The sequence below is a fragment of the Dromiciops gliroides genome, chromosome 3 (genome assembly GCF_019393635.1).
Source record: "Dromiciops gliroides isolate mDroGli1 chromosome 3, mDroGli1.pri, whole genome shotgun sequence".
NCBI classification, from domain to species: domain Eukaryota; kingdom Metazoa; phylum Chordata; class Mammalia; order Microbiotheria; family Microbiotheriidae; genus Dromiciops; species Dromiciops gliroides.
The window spans coordinates 352,901,064-352,917,431 of record NC_057863.1 but is presented as its reverse complement, the minus strand read 5'-3'; the positions used below and the strand labels follow the sequence as shown (position 1 = coordinate 352,917,431).

The following is a 16,368-nucleotide window of genomic DNA, read 5'->3' as shown; positions in this document are numbered from 1 at the left end:
GAGCTTCAGTATATATTAAGGGCTTACTAAATATTTGTTGATAAACAAACTGATAGATAATGAAGAGATAGATGATGGCAAGATAGAGAGATAGATTGATTGCTACATCCAGGAGTCCTCTGCATGAAGGTGATAGTTGAAGTCATGGAAAGTGAAGATCACCAGGAGGAAGCATAGGGAAATAAGAGAAGCAGGGCCTAGAGAGAGCACTGGGGTATACTCAGGCAAAGTGAATAAGTGTACACATCATCTTCCCCTTTCCTCCTGCATATATGGTAAGCTCTTTGAGGGTAGAGACCTATTTTATTGCCTATGGCATTTAAACATCTTCGGTCAACTGACAAATATTTATTGTGTTCACTTAGAAAAACACTGTGTAAGATTCCATAGGCAACAAAATAGGTCTCTTCCTTCAAAAAGCTTACAGTATATCCAGGGGGAAAGGGGAAAACATAGAAATCACAACATACAGACTCCTGAGACAGATGAAAACCTGTCCTCTTTCTAATGACCTCTAAAAGAGGAGCCTCCACATTTCCATACACTCACTAACTTAGTACAACATTTAACAACTCTTACTATTAAGGAACTTTACTTTACATCTAAGCTAAAGTTTCCATATTAAAATGTAAACATTTGATCTTTCCTTCTGCTCCCAGAGAAGATTAAGGACAGCTGCTCGTTTTCTTCATCATCCTTCACATATCAACGTAAGGCCTTTTCTTCAAGCTGAGGAATCTCTGTTCCTTTAATAACTCCTCTTAAGGCTTAATTTCTTTCATTCTTCTTGTGCTCTCCCCAGAACTTCTTTAGGTTTTCTGCATCTACCTTTAGTTGTATGGCCTTGAATCAGATGCCAAATTCTTAGTGGCCATTGCTTAGAGGTACAGAAATTCAGTTCAATTCCATGATCATTTCTTTAGGTGCTTTCTGTGTGTAAGGAACTTTCCAAAGCCACCAGGGATACAGATATTAAAAACAACACTCTTATGCCCCTTGACCCAGCAATACCACTACTAGATCTGTTTCCAAAGATGATTAGGGAAAAAGGAAAAGAACTTCTATATTCTAAAATATTTATAGCAGCTCTCTTTGTGGTGGCAAAGAACTGGATTGGGGAATGACTGAACAAGTTGTGGTATATGACTGTAATGAAATACTACTGTGCTATAAGAAATGATGAGCTCAGTGATCTTAGGAAAACATGGATAGACTTGCATGAAATAATGAAGAGCAAAAGGAACAGAATCAGGAGAGCAATGTATACAGCAACAGCAATATTGTTTTGTGAACAATTTGAGCGACTAAGTCATTTTAACAATTACAAATACCCAAATTACCTACAAAGGACCTATGAAGGAAGACACTATTTGCATCCAGAGAAAGAACTGATAAAAAGAAGTATGTATAGAATGATTTTACATGTGTATATCCATATTTGTGTCTAATGGTTGCTATCTTCAAGGGGCGAAGGAGGAAAAAAGGGGAAAAAAGAAAGTTACATAATAACTTTATTATATATTTAAAAGGAATAGCAAGTTTGTAATTGTAACATAACAGATTTGTAATTTCATATGTAGTCATCTTTTTTTCTATTCTACTATGTTATGGAAATGCTTGTTTTATTTAAGTTTAGTTTAAAAATTTTTAAAGCATTTAAATAAATGAAAACAACACAGTCTGATCTCAGAGTTTACAATCTAGTACAGGAAATTAGGCTTATACATAAATAACTATAGATGAATTCAAAAGTTCGAACACAAAAACCAAACTGAACCAGACCTCATTTTATAGTCCTTAACTGATTACAAGATGAAATGCAGAGAAGAAGTAAAAGAAAGTGACTGCTTTGAGAGATCGAGGATTAGGGATGATTTATAGCTGAGAAGATCAAGTAAGAATGCTACAAAGGGGCAAGAATGCTTTCAGTCATTCAATAAGCATTTATTAAATGTCTACTGTGTGTCAGGCACTGTGCCAAACACTGGGCATACAGTGGAAAGATAGGTTGAGGAAAGATTTTGGAGGGCTCTGAATGGCAGGATAAAGTGTTTGCATTTTATTCATCAGTCAAAGGGGAGTCACTAAAGGTTTTTGACCTGGGATTGTTGGGTTTTTGTGCTGGAATCAGATCTATTCATTAGAAGGATTACTTTGGCACTGGTATGAAGATGGAGGAGAAAAAGTCTAAGAAGCTATTTCTGGAGTCCCACAAAGAGGTGACAAAGACTTGAGAGCACATACTTCTTAGCAGATGAAAGATTCTGCCTAGGAAAAGAGAAACGATAAAGAGAAAAGTTTTAAAATGAGAAAGCTATGTGATACTCCTTATATTGGACTTTTCACTGAGGGATCTCAAAGTTCTTTTTAAAAAATCCAAAGGAAACTTCACAACTTCTCTTGGCTATATTAAATAGCTTTCCATCAATTTTCTAGATTCCCTTCACCATTAATAGATAGACTTCCTCTCTATACTCCCTGTATTGTGTGTTTCCTAACTGAATCAAGAGGCATAGTTAGTTAATAATGTTGTACTCTAAAATGTCCTAGGATTATAAAGTGATAATTACAAACCAAGCTTGAAGTGGTAATATTTTATTATTAATTTAATATTAATTCAAAAGTTGGAACAAAAAACCAAACTGAACCAGAACTCATTTTGTGGTTCTTATCTGATTACATTAACTGTAACTACACTAATGATAGGATTCTGGTAAGTGAATCAGAACCATAAAATATTAAGAACAATTTTCTCTTTTAGGGCAAATGAGATGTTTGCTGTAAGACAATACCATGCATGCTCTCTCCTATCTGGGTCATCCAAATTTGAAGCTAGTAAGAAAGAAACAGCTAGTTACTATTTCTTATAGAACTGAGGAAATTTTTTTTTTCATGGCACAGGATGTGCAAGCACCAATTCCCCCGCCCTCCCCCAAAAAAGTCTTACTAACAAATTATCATCTTGGCACTAGGAGGCAGTATTCCCCATTGTTAAAGCTCTTGCCAAAATGTCCTGCTCTTGCACTGTTAGAAGTTAATACCTACTACCATTAAGCCGTTAGTTCTGAGTGAATGTAGTATTTAGTGACTGTAAGTGTTGATAACAAAAGAACCCTAGAGAGACTGAGATGAAATGGGGTATTTCAATGCTGATGGAGATTAAATGGCCTGAGCTTGGCTTTGTATTTTAACTTCAGGGAACCTAGGTCTTGCCACCTAAAGAGTGACACATGATGCCTTAATTGTGAGGTAATAAATCTTCAGTAAACCTGGTATCTTAAGTAGGCTGCTTAGAAGATGTTTTAAATCTCCTCAGGTCCCGAACCTGTTTCATTTCTAGAACCTGAAACACCTTCTTAGAGCACTTACATTTTGTGTGATCTGAGATTTAACACTTGAGACAGTTGAAGTTTCATAAAATGATGAGTCCCCTTGTCCTTTGTTGACCAAGCACCCTGTGAAGAGCCCCATTGTAATCTCTGTTGTAGTTAGAATAGTAGTAATAACAGGATTTAAATCAAGTGGTAATACAGGATCTCATATCTGATACTTGGCTTTTTTTTCTTTGACTGGTTGCATTATCTTTGTGTATTTGGTGATGGTGGGTAATTGAAACAAGATGCTAAGAAATAGACTTGGATGGTGCTAGGATAGGAAGTTCTGAAATTTTTTTCCTTTATAACAATTAAAGTCCAGAACTAAAGGGCAAAACACTACTGAAAAAGGAACCCATTGCCAGTATTACAGAGTACTCATCTACAAGGACTTTAAAATAATAATTTTCTTCTGGATGGCTGAATTTTCCTTATAGAGAAATGTACACTTGAAATAGATAATTCTTTTTTGCACATGTACTTCCCTATGCAAGCCAATTTAAGTGTGTTGAAGGAGGGACTAGAATAAGTAAGCCCACCTTTTTGGAGTACTGCAAATAGAAAATATTTCTGTGTGAAAAATCTGATCTCAGCTAGGCTGCTAGAAAACTCAAATTCCAGAACTTGCAAATTAGTATTTTTCTCCTCATTTTTATCACATTGAAGTTTTATGGACTGATTCAACAGTAATAACTCCAAATTGAACCTTATTACAATGATTTTATTATACATAAAATAATATTCACTATTACATAAACACAGAAGACTTGAGCAGTGTTTACAGAGGTAATGTGAAGTAAAAAAATTAACTTTTTTAATGAGTTTCTTTAAATGAAGCCAATTTGTACAATTCACTTGTATAATAGTTCTGGATTTGACTAGTCCTGGCTACAATATTTAGCTATATGACCAGGAGGAAGTTAGTTTCTCATAGGATCACAGATTTAGATCTGGAAGGGACCTTAGAGAGACAGACACACAAGTTAAGTGACTTGCACCAGGTTCCTTCTTGTTCATTTATTCAGTTGTGTCCAACATTATGTGACCCCATAGACTTTTTTGTCCATGGAATTTTTTTTTGGCAGAGATACTTTAGTGGTTTGTAATTTCTTTCTCCAGTATGTCCCCATTTTACAGATGAAAAAATTAGGTAAATAAGATTTAAGTAACTTGCCCACAGTCACACAGCTAGTAAGTCTCTCCAGGCTTTATGTTCTATACACTGCACCCCCTAGCTGCCCCTAATAGGGTTACATACAGGCTATTAAATGGCTAAGGCAAAATGTAAACTCAGGTTTTTCTGACTCTAGGTTGAAATGTTCTCTCTACAACTTGATGTAACCTCACAGTTTCCATATCAACAGAATATTTATGATTGCCTTACCTGCCTCACAGGTTGTGAAGAAAATGCTTTGTAAGCTGAGAGTTTACTTATAAACATTACTTACTACATAATAATTTAGGCAAAAACCTAACTTCTTCCTCAATAGCAGATTTTTTGCCTGAATTATCTAGATAATTATCTCAGTTCTCCAAATAGCCTATGTAGCATTTGGACTAGAAGGTGGTTTTTAAACATGTGTTTTGAGAGGGGAAAATGGATTACATTGATCCATAAAGGTATGTTATTATTTTTCTATAATCATATAATCATTCTTTCCAAAGTCCTTTCAACAGAGGTAGTTTTTTAAAAGCAAATACATGCTTTATTTATTAGAAAATATTTCTAAATGAAGATAGTACTATATGGCTACATAGTGTATCTATTATACTTGGAACCAGAGTACATTTTGTTTTTATAAGATTTTGAAAAACATGAAGATTGTTCTGAGATTGAAATACTTCCCCCAGATGTTTAATTGTCTAAGCATGGACTATGTTGAGTAGAAGCAAAACAACCCTTGTGGTTTCATAGATGACCTATCATTACACAGATGCTTTTATATTTCCTCTGAATGAAATCTAATTTGTTTCATCTGGTGAAGAGGTCATTTCTAGCTTATTACCAGTATAGGTAAGAAGATCTGATCATCTGAATAGCATTTTATGGCAAACCTGTGCTTGGCCAATCAATCAGAAGTTTTAATGCATTTAAAAAATTCACTATGCACTCTTATGTTGTAAAGCTTCTTAATGACATGGCTATTTTTGTTTACTTCATAGTTTGCTTTTTTTTTTTTTTTGCTTTATAGTTTACTCAGAGTATTTCTTGTTAGAAGTATAGCACGCCTGCCAATGCTTACTATTTTCCTCTGATCTTCCAGTGTTCTTCCTCTCCTAAATATGAAAAATCACCAGCAAAAACTATTTAGTGCAATCATTCTCTCTGTTCATAGAACATGACTTTACTGCATACAGAGGGGAAAGGTACCTCCTCCAATGTCATTACCATATTTCTTCCTAGAACCAGAGGACCCTTTCAAATTCCCTGGTAACCTACTTGAGAATGTCACCCTTCAGTGTAAGAAAAATTAATTTAAAATATATGAAAATAAGATAATAATAAAAGTGTATGGGGGGGTTAGCTTATGGGAAATATTAATCCATTTGGGGATTCCCAAGCCCTAAATGGAAGTGTTTTCTCTCCACATCCCATTATATCTTTCATAATCTGGGTTCATTAGTATAAAATTCCTGTATATAGACCTGGAAGTACCATTCCTTCAATTTTATTTATATTAATTGCAAATATCTTTTTAGGATTATCAAGAACAGTGGTCTCAATCTGAAAGAGCAAAATTCACCCGAGTGCCTAGACAGCTAACTTCTGAAACAACTGATGGCCCGCTGCCTTCAAGAAGAAAAGGCGTACGTAAAGTTCGAAAACAGTATAAACTTTGGAGTGGGCCCAAATCACCAAACTCGCATATTAAGCCCAGTGTGCCTAAAGAGCCAGATGTAAGTCAAGGTAACCAGAATTCTCTGTCCACAGGACAGTATAAACTGATTAAACCAACTGGCCCTTCAATAAATATTGAACAAGACTTGAATACTTTTAGACTCCAACATTACAAGGAAGCTCCCAGTAACATTCCTTTTTCTAAACAACCTTTTAATAAACCCACTTATAAAAATCCTGCTGGATTGAATTCCTTATTGCTTATTAATGAAGAAAGAGGACATCAACACTTCCAAGAAAGTAGCTCTTTGATTTACAAGTTCAACATTCAACCTGATTGGGACTTCAGCTACATTAATGGATCATCTAAGAGACGCCACAAAGGCTCTAAATCCACTTCTAATGTGGATAATCAAGGATCATTTGAAAACAAAGCTTCACCTCTGAGACAACCGAAACAGACCTGTTCAGAATCAAGCTATAATCATTTAGATATGTTATGGTAAGGAATCCATTTTATCAAAGGACTGTCAGAGGTGGATGTCTAGAAAAGGAAAAGGAAAAGGAATTTCGTTTTGAGGAAAAGAGGGTTGGGGAATATTCACATGGACTATCAGAGGATATTAAAGAGTACAAGGGAATGGGCAGGGAGAGAATAACATTTAGAATTCCTTTGGTTCCTGCTTCCCCTTGAAAAATCTACTTTGAACATATTTCTTCTCATTTTACTTGTCTTTTCTACTTCTGCCATTAAAATGAAATAAGAAGTTGAGGGATGGAGCATAGAACTCAAGACAAACTAGAAATCGATAATGAAGGAAGAAAGCAAGACTATCTTTACAAAAGACAACCAACCCTCAAGTGATATTTCTGAAGATCAGCTAATCAACAAATATCTGTGTGCCCAGTGGGAGGCAACATTGTCACCTTCATGGAAAAAGCATTGGCCTTTGAGATAGGAAAACCTATCTTTGACACTTACTAGCTCCATGACCATGGGCAAAGAACAGAAATACTCAGTTTTTTTAGGCAACTTTCTAAGATTATAAATTAGTAACCAAAGAAACATCAGTGGAGAACATTTCCATGCTTCTTCCCCACACTAATGAAATTACAGGTCAGAACCAAAACCCAAGTTGTATTAGGCATTTTAGGAAGATAAAAAAGAAATAGAAAGGGGGCAGCTAGGTGGCGCAGTGGATAAAGCACCGGCCCTGGAGTCAGGAGTACCTGAGTTCAAATGTGGCCTCAGACACTTACTTAACACTTACTAGCTGTGTGACCCTGGGCAAGTCACTTAACCCCAATTGCCTCACTTAAAAAAAAAAAAAAAGAAAAAAAAAGAAATAGAAGACATGATCCCTGCCCCAGAGGATCTAATTATCTGTTTAAAGAAACAAAATATGTATGAACTAATTAGAGAATGATTTAGAACTAAACTTTATAACATTAATCATAAATGTAATAGAGGTTCTGAGAAGAAAAGGATCACTGTGGGCTGTTATATTATTAGAAGTCTTCTTGGTAGAGGTAGGTTTTAGACTAGTTCTTAAAAGGTTTTAGATAGAGAATATCATGAGCAAAGATAGGTAATTATCCATTCCACTGAAATTTCTTCTTTCTTATTTGTTGAAGATATTTCATAAATGTTCCATCGTGGTACCTTGGAAAGCATATGAGATTTAAAGTCAGAGGACCTGGGTTTGGATCCCATGTCTAACATCTGTTATGTGACCTTAGATAAGTCATTTAGCTTTCCTGGGGCTCAGTTTACCCATTATTAAAATGATAGGGTTGCAGTAGATGTTCTTTAATGTCCTTTCCATCTCTGAATCTGTTGTCTTGCTATACTTAGTCTGTATGCCTTTATAAGTTACAGGTGTATTAATTGAAGCAAATATACAGTTGTTGATTTAATAACATCTACCTATTATTCTGTCATTTGTACAACCAAATACAATGCAACGCAAAATTATTTTTTGTATTAAATACAGAAGAAATCATTTGTATGCTAAGGTTTCTTGAGTATTTTACTTTGTTGTGTCCCTTTTTACCATTAAAACCCCAAAATTCATGGTTAAAAGGGATTTAATACAATTTCTGTGAACTAGTAAGAGAAAAAATTCTACAAGATTACTTATGAACAAGCAAGGAAAAAGCTGCTCTAAGGCATTCAAGTAAATTACCTAAAATACATTTGCTCTATAGAGATTATGGAAAAGAACATTAGATTTAGAGTAAAAAGAACTGGGCTTCAATCCCAGCTTTCTTAACTTGGAACCTGTGGGACCTTGTGAAGTTCTTTTCATCTCTCTGGGCCTCAGTTTCCTCATATATAAAATGAATTGGTTGAATTTGATCCTTCTTTAGCTCTAAATCCTATAACCCTATAATTTATTTAGGTCAATTATAAAATATAGTGTTTCCATAAGAAAGAAGCTTTTCTGTAATTGGCAGTTTAATTTTCATCCTTCTTAGAGTCGAGGAAATAGACTAAAAGACCTCCTGAGAGCCTTTCTATTATATGATTAGGTAAATTAATATTTTCTCAATACCTAAAGAAATATAGTTAGTAATAACCATTTAAAATGTATTGGTATCTTTTGTTTTATATCACCTAAATTTCCCATGATCTCCTGAACCCAGAGAGTCATTTTGGGTAAGAATTTTTAAAATCATTTAAGAGTTCAACAGAACTTTATACATATATATGTATATACATATCTATCATATTCATGTTTGGGGGGAAACTGTTAAGCCTACTGATTTTATGCATCAGTATTTTGATAACTCAGAATCTTACTAATTTCATTTTATCAAGGAAATTCCGCCCTTCATCTGAAAGTCAACCGGCAAGGGTTTCTCCAAATACTCAGCTCACCCACATAATGGAGCAGCATCAACAAGCCTTAACACAGCTGACAGAAGTACAACCCAGTGAAGTGACTTCCTCCAATACCATATTTCCATCAATATTTTCAAGAGTAGACAGTGAAGCCCAGCTCAATACTGGAAAAAGTCAGAGAAGTCAGACAACACTTAGTCGTTGCAATTCTGAAGGCTACCTGTTACAACTGGAGAAGCAGAAAAAGCATAAGGACAGAGTTTCCAGTAAGGTAAGAATCTTTATCCATCAAAAAAGAACATAACATTTCTAAACCACTTTTAGATTTTTAATGATATGCAGCTGTATGGATTGTAATTATGGAATATACAGGTGGCTTGGCTCTTTCAAACCTTGTGGATTACAGGGGTTCAAATAAGGGCCTTGGTAATGCTGAATTGGAAGGGCATCTATCCTTCCTCACTTAGGAGTCATGCCAATCAGGGATTGCCCTTAAAAAACACATTTTGAATTCAATTCTGCTTAGTGCTTTTAATTTAAGACTCTCAAAACTTAACTTCAAGAACCCCCTGAGATTCCTGTTTCACAGGAAAAACGCACATATATATGTATTATACCTTCACACATATATATATATACCTTCACATAACACCAAGAGAATAGTACCTCCAATTTCTAACTTCTAAAATTAGATTCCGATTCTTTCCAAGTCTTTCTTTTTATCCAAAAACTACTTCTCGTCAAAAAAAAATGTTATCCATTTATATCTTGACTGTTTTTTCTCCTTTGTTTTAAAGACCTTAGACCCTTATCTGACAAACGCTCAGAAGTACTGTTTGTCCATTAAGTTATTCCAGGGACTAAAACGACTTAGAATAAAGATATTTGTATAGGACAGCAGGTAGCCTTGGCACCAGATGGAGTGAATCATTATCCATGTCATGCCCATTTGTTAGATCAAATCTTTTGGATTCCAAGGGAATCAAACTGAACCATATTAGAAGTTACAGTTTTTATAAAAATTATGAGCCTTAATCATCATTCCTGTCCTCCTAGAAGTTCTGTGATCACTACTTTATGAATTCTCAACATTTATACTGTAATCATTAACACATAGGAGATGATATAATAGTATAAAAATATCCATCTGTGCCCATGACATACAAACATTTAATAAGTTTTTGGAAGCCCCAAAGCAGCCTGTTTTAAGCTAAAGTAATTACTTATATATTTGTTGTAGCAAGCAGTCTATGTACTGCTGCTTGACTGCATTTAAGAAGGCATTATTTGGATTAGATTTAGCAACTGCAGTGCAAATTTCTTTCATTCTCTGTTCCACAGTGTTTGAGACATTGTTTTTGTCTTTTTTTCAAGTAACTTTCTCACACTTACACATCTGAAGAATTTCCTGGAGAATTACACTGCTGTGTCCCCACAGCAGGGTACAACTTTTCAAAGTTAAACCAAGTCCTCACAAAGCACCCAGTGTCACTTTTAATTCAGACATACTTTGTCCAAAGTCTACAGGCTTGAAAAGAGTTTTGATTAGTCACTGGCAGCCAAATGGCCATGCTTTGTGGATTCTTCTACTAGAAGAGTTCTGTACTATTCTCCACAAACATGAATAATTAGATACACAATTTAAAGAGTAAATGTGTAATATTACAATATTTATACATCACCAGTTTCAGTTGATTCAGTGGCTGCTGCTTACTCATACATACAGTAGCACATCCTGGAAAGAGCTTGTTTAGAGCAGGGTTTCTTCTCCCTAATACTATGGTTTCAGAATAGGGGTTTCACTATTAGTAAAAAATTATTGTGGCCCCATGTCACAATTAAAAACTTTTAGAGGCTTGTATCTGCAAAGAAGACACAAAGCAAAGAAAATCTTTAATCTTTCTTTTCAATATTAAAAGACTACAAAGGGCTTATGTTGGCAAGATTTTAAAAGTAGCTTTGAAAACCAACTAAAGCAGCTTGAGCCAAACTCTAGTAAATCCAGACATAGGACTTTCAGTTAAATTATCTGGAAGAAACTTCAACTCGCTTCTAGCTCATCACTTGAAAATTAAATTTTTGATATAAATAACACATATTATGGAATAGTAGCCAGCACTTGATGGAAACTCTTTTTTGCAGCATACTTTCCCTCCTTGCCATTGTTTTAGAATTCCAGCTTTCTTTCTTTAAAAATTGAGACCGGGCGGCTAGGTGGTAGGGCGGCTAGGTGGCATAGTGGATAAAGCACCGGCCCTGGATTCAGGAGTACCTGAGTTCAAATCCGGCCTCAGATACTTGACACTTACTAGCTGTGTGACCCTGGGCAAGTCACTTAACCCCCATTGCCCTGCAAAAAAAAAAAAAAATTGAGACCTTTTTTTTCCAATTGATACTGGAATATCTGTGGTGAAAGGAGTAAAGAATAATTCTCCAAACTTACATTGTCTCTTTTGTGAGTGGTTAGTGAATGATCAAAAGTTAAGCTGATTCATATGTAGTTCAAGGAATCAACCTCTTCATTCTCTTCCATTTCAGATATATTGCATTTGTTACTAGGACTAGGTGTGTTTTGTTTTGTTTTTCATCTTCCAGTGATTGGATCAGAACCCAGTGATAATTCCAAACAAGAAGGAGGTAGTAGGAAATGTGAGATGGAATGTTGGATTCTAAGTAGATCAATTTGGTAGAAAATAGAGTGCATGAAGTTAGGAGTAAGATTGAAAAGGTGTGGTAGAGCATTTAACGCAAATACACAGAAATGAAGGGCAATCTAGAAGAAGAAAAGAAAAAAATAACATTAAAAGAAAATATATTCATTCTGCAAGCAAAACATACTGATATCAAAGACAGCCTAAGGATCAGAGATTTCCCAAAAGAATGATAGGACAGGACACCTTAACATCATAATGAGGGAAATAATAAAAGAGAATTATTTAGAACTTCTGAATATAGAAAATAAAATTTCATTGAAAGAATTGACTGATCACCTCCAGAAAAAAAAAGAGCTGCAGACTCCAAGACATACAGTAATTTAACAATTCAGTTCAGAAACAAGTTCTGCAATCCATCAGAGAAAAGACCTTCAAATAAATACAAAGGAAGGGACATTTCAATACTGCAAGACTATTCTTCACCTACTGTAAAATATAAGAGGGAATGGAATAATGGGTTTCAGAGAACAATGGACTTCAGGATGTAGACCAAGTTAACCTATGCTACAAATCTGAGCTTGACCATAAAGGAAAAAAGATGGATGTTCAGTAATAAAGAATCGTTTGAAACATGTTTAGATGTTTAAATGTTTAGTTCTTCAGAACTGAAGAGATTATTTATTTATTTGCCTCTTGAACACCCCAAACAACAGAACTACAGGAAGAGTGAATTAAATGCAGCAGGCAAAGACAGCAACTACAATCAGATGAGAACAGAGAGACTAGGAAGAAATGTACATTTTATAAATGTACATTTATAAATGTACATAAGGAGACGGGTGAAGGCAGAAATCTGGTAGAGGTAACAGTGAAGAGGTTGACTTGGGGGCATTATGATAAGTCTGACAACACTGTCTACAGGTGAATGCTTCTTTTATGGGACTATATAACATCATTGGAAGATTCCTGAAATGGGTGAGGGAGAGAGAAAGGGGGATATAAAGGAGTACATAATGTGCCAGAGTCAAATCAAGGGCTAGCACTGTGGGAAAGGTGACCTCTTTGGTCTCAGAAGGAAAAAGTTTACAGGGGAGTTAATGAGGAAGAAGGGGCAAAAGTTGGAAAGGAGGCCTTACTTTGGAAATGGGAGGAGATTCCATAGATGGGAATGCTCCTATGGATGAAGAGAGATAGTCAGTAAAGGAAGATGAGGACCCTATACTGGATGAGGCCTGGGAGATTTGATGCTTAAAAAGTCTACTTGTCCTACATTGAGAGTGAGGGAGTTGGAACCCCTGGGGACAACTGGCATGTGCAGGAGTGGAAGAGCATAGACATGGGAAATTTTGAGGCATATGTGTGGAAAGAAAGGTAAACAGGAAGGTCTAGATCATTGGTGTGCTACAAAATCAGGGATGTAGTGGGGGAGGGGCCCAACCATGAGACATTATGTAAAACATCAGGTTAGACATTTTGCACAAGGAAACTCAAATAAAAGGGAAAAAATAAAAGAAATAAAATGAAAAATGGCATGCTTGAGTCTGTGCTCAATCAATATCAGTTCTTTCTTTTTGGAGGTGAATAGTATGCTTCATCATTAGTCCTTTGGGATTAAATGACAATATTTTTATATTTACCTAACATCTTCTATAACTAATTTCTCATTTATCTTGTTATGCTCCCTACAGTGGGCCTTCATGATTTTTTGCCCTTTTTTGGATGGGAGGAAGAGAGGGAAATGATTATTGATTTATGCCTAAATATCAGAAACCATTGAATTTGTGTGTAAAATATAGACTATATATTACATTTTATGGAAAAAACACATGTAATTTATAGGCAATAAGTATATTTTAGTCAAGAAAAAATGTAGGAGTCGTGAATCAAAATGAGAGTCTAGAATGAACAGAAAAAGGGAGGGATAATGAAGAGAGTGAAAGAAACCCTTTCTAGTAAGAGGTGCAAGATGAAATTTTAAAAAATTAATGAACAGGCATAGCTATTGGGGTAGAGAGGAAGGAGAAATCCATTTGACTAAGAAGAAAAAAGAGGGGGAAGAAATACATAACCAGAAAATAGGAGAGAAAAGGAACTAATAAATAAACTATAAAGGGATAAAAAATAAGAAGAAATCTGGGGTGAAAGGAAGAAAGTAAGTGGGAACAAAACCATCTTTTTTTTAAAGGTTAAAGTAAATGAAGGAACATAGTACTATTTACAGTAGAAGAGGGTAGATAGATAGATAGATAGATAGATAGATAGATAGATAGAGTAGAAGAGGGGGAAAATTGTAACTTTAAAAAGCAATTTTAGGGGGCAACTAGGTGGCGCAATGGATAAAGCACCGGTCCTGGATTCAAGAGGGCCTGAGTTCAAATGTGGACTCAGACACTTGACACTTACTAGCTGTGTGATCTTGGGCAAGTCACTTAACCCTCATTGCCCCCCAAAAAATAAAAAAACAAAACAAAACAAAAACAAAAAGCAATTTTAGAGATAGAAGATAATATAAACTGAAGTCATAATTTTAAATGTGAATGAATTAAACAATTCAATAAAACAAAAAAGAGTGGCAGTTTGCATAAGAAAACAAAACCCTACAATTTGTTACTTAACATGAAACACATTTTTAATTTTTTAATTTTTTTTTTTTTTTTGGCGAGGCAATGGGGGTTAAGTGACTTGCCCAGGGTCACACAGCTAGTAAGTGTTAAGTGTCTGAGGCCGGATTTGAATTCAGGTCCTCCTGAATCCAGGGCCGGTGCTCTACCCACTGCGCCACCTAGCTGCCCCGAAACACATTTTTAAAAACAAAGTTGGGGCAGCTAGGTGGCACAGTGGATTGAGCACCGGCCCTGGATTCAGGAGGACCTGAATTCAAATCCGGCCTCAGACACTTAACACTTACTAGCTGTGTGACCCTGGGCAAGTCACTTAACCCCCATTGCCCCGCCAAAAACAACAAAAAAAACCAAAGTTAGGGGCAGCTAGGTGGCATAGTAGATAAAGCACTGGCCCTGGATTTAGGAGGACCTGAGCTCAAATCCAGCCTCAGATACTTGACACCTACTAGCTGTGTGACCCTGGACAAGTCACTCAAAACCCTCATTACCCCGCAAAAACTTAAAATTAAAAATTTTTTTAAAAATAAAAACAAAGTTATACAAAAAATAAAACTGAGAGGATGAGGAAAAAATTTACTATGCATCAAGTACATCCAAAAAAGTAGGCATTGCTACCATTCTATCATACAAAGGAAAAACAAACATTCAAAAAATAAAAAGAGATTTAAAAAACTATATTATGCTGAAAGGAACCATAGACAACAAACCAATATCATTTATAAACTTGTACATTCCAATTTCTTAAAGAAAACATCTGGGCTTCAAGAAGATATAGACAGTAACAAAACAGTAACAGGAAACTTCAACATCCCCCTATCAGTTTTTAATAAGTCTTAACAAAAAGATAATCAAATGGTAAAATATGGAACTGAACAAATAGCTGGAGAAACTAGAGTTAAAAGACTTATGGCATCTTCTAAATTGGACAGCAAAGGAATATGAATATTTCTCTGTACCACGTGGAGCTTTTACAAAAATTGACCATGTACTAAGGCAAAGAGATATTGCAAACAAATGTTAAAAGGCAGAAATAATTAATACATCTTGTATGGACCATACCACAATAAAAATTGAAATTAGTTCAGGGACCACAAACAAAAGGTACAGGCCTAAATGAAGACTTAACAATGAAATTTTTTTTTTTTTTTAGTGAGGCAATTGGAGTTAAGTGACTTGCCCAGGGTCACACAGCTAGTAAGTGTTAAGTGTCTGAGACTGGATTTGAACTCAGGTACTCCTGACTCCAGGGCCAGTGCTCTATCCACTGCACCACCTAGCTGCCCCTTAACAATGAAATCTTAAATAATTAGTGGCCAAGGAACAAATCAGAGAAACAGTAACTATGTAAAAGAAAATTATAATGATGAAAGAGAATACCAAAAAGATAAAACAGTCCTCAACGGAAAAATCATATCCTTACAATCATGTATTAACAACATAAAAAGAGAGAATTAATGCATTTTTTAAAGTTAGAACATCAACTAAACCTAAAATAAACACAAAAGGAAAGATACTAAAATTAGAAAGTGCCTAAATTGGGAACAAAAAAACCCATGAAAATGATCAATAAAACTAAAAGATGGGGGCAGCTAGGTGGCGCAGTGGATAGCGCACCGGCCCTGGAGTCAGGAATACCTGAGTTCAAATCCAGCCTCAGACACTTAACACTTACTAGCTGTGTGACCCTGGGCAAGTCACTTAACCCCAATTGCCTCACTAAAAAAAACAAAAAACAAAAAAGCCCCTAAAAGATGGTTCTTTGAAAAGACTAGTAAAATGGATAAACCCTTAGCTAATCTGATTAAAAAGAAGAGAGCAGAATATCAAATCAATAAAATGGCAAATGAGCAAGGTGAAAGCACAGAAAAACAAGAAGAAATAAAAAGAATAATGAGAACATATTATGTACATTTGTATGCTAACAAAACCTTGAACACAAAAGAAATGGAGGAATACCTTCAAAAACATAGACTTATACAAACAATCAGAAGACCAGATAGAGATCTTAAATAGCCCCTATGTCAGAGAAGGA

The 16,368-nt window shown here is 35.3% G+C and overlaps 1 protein-coding gene across 1 annotated transcript in view; it reads left to right on the top strand.

Annotated features, from left to right (window-relative positions):
- Positions 1 to 16,368, top strand: part of JHY (junctional cadherin complex regulator) — a 114,147-nt gene that overhangs the window by 80,320 nt on the left and 17,459 nt on the right. The window contains exons 4-5 of the mRNA XM_043996665.1: positions 6,075 to 6,715; positions 9,035 to 9,329. Coding sequence (XP_043852600.1) covers positions 6,075 to 6,715; positions 9,035 to 9,329 — 936 coding nt within the window. The remainder of the gene's footprint in view (positions 1 to 6,074; positions 6,716 to 9,034; positions 9,330 to 16,368) is intronic.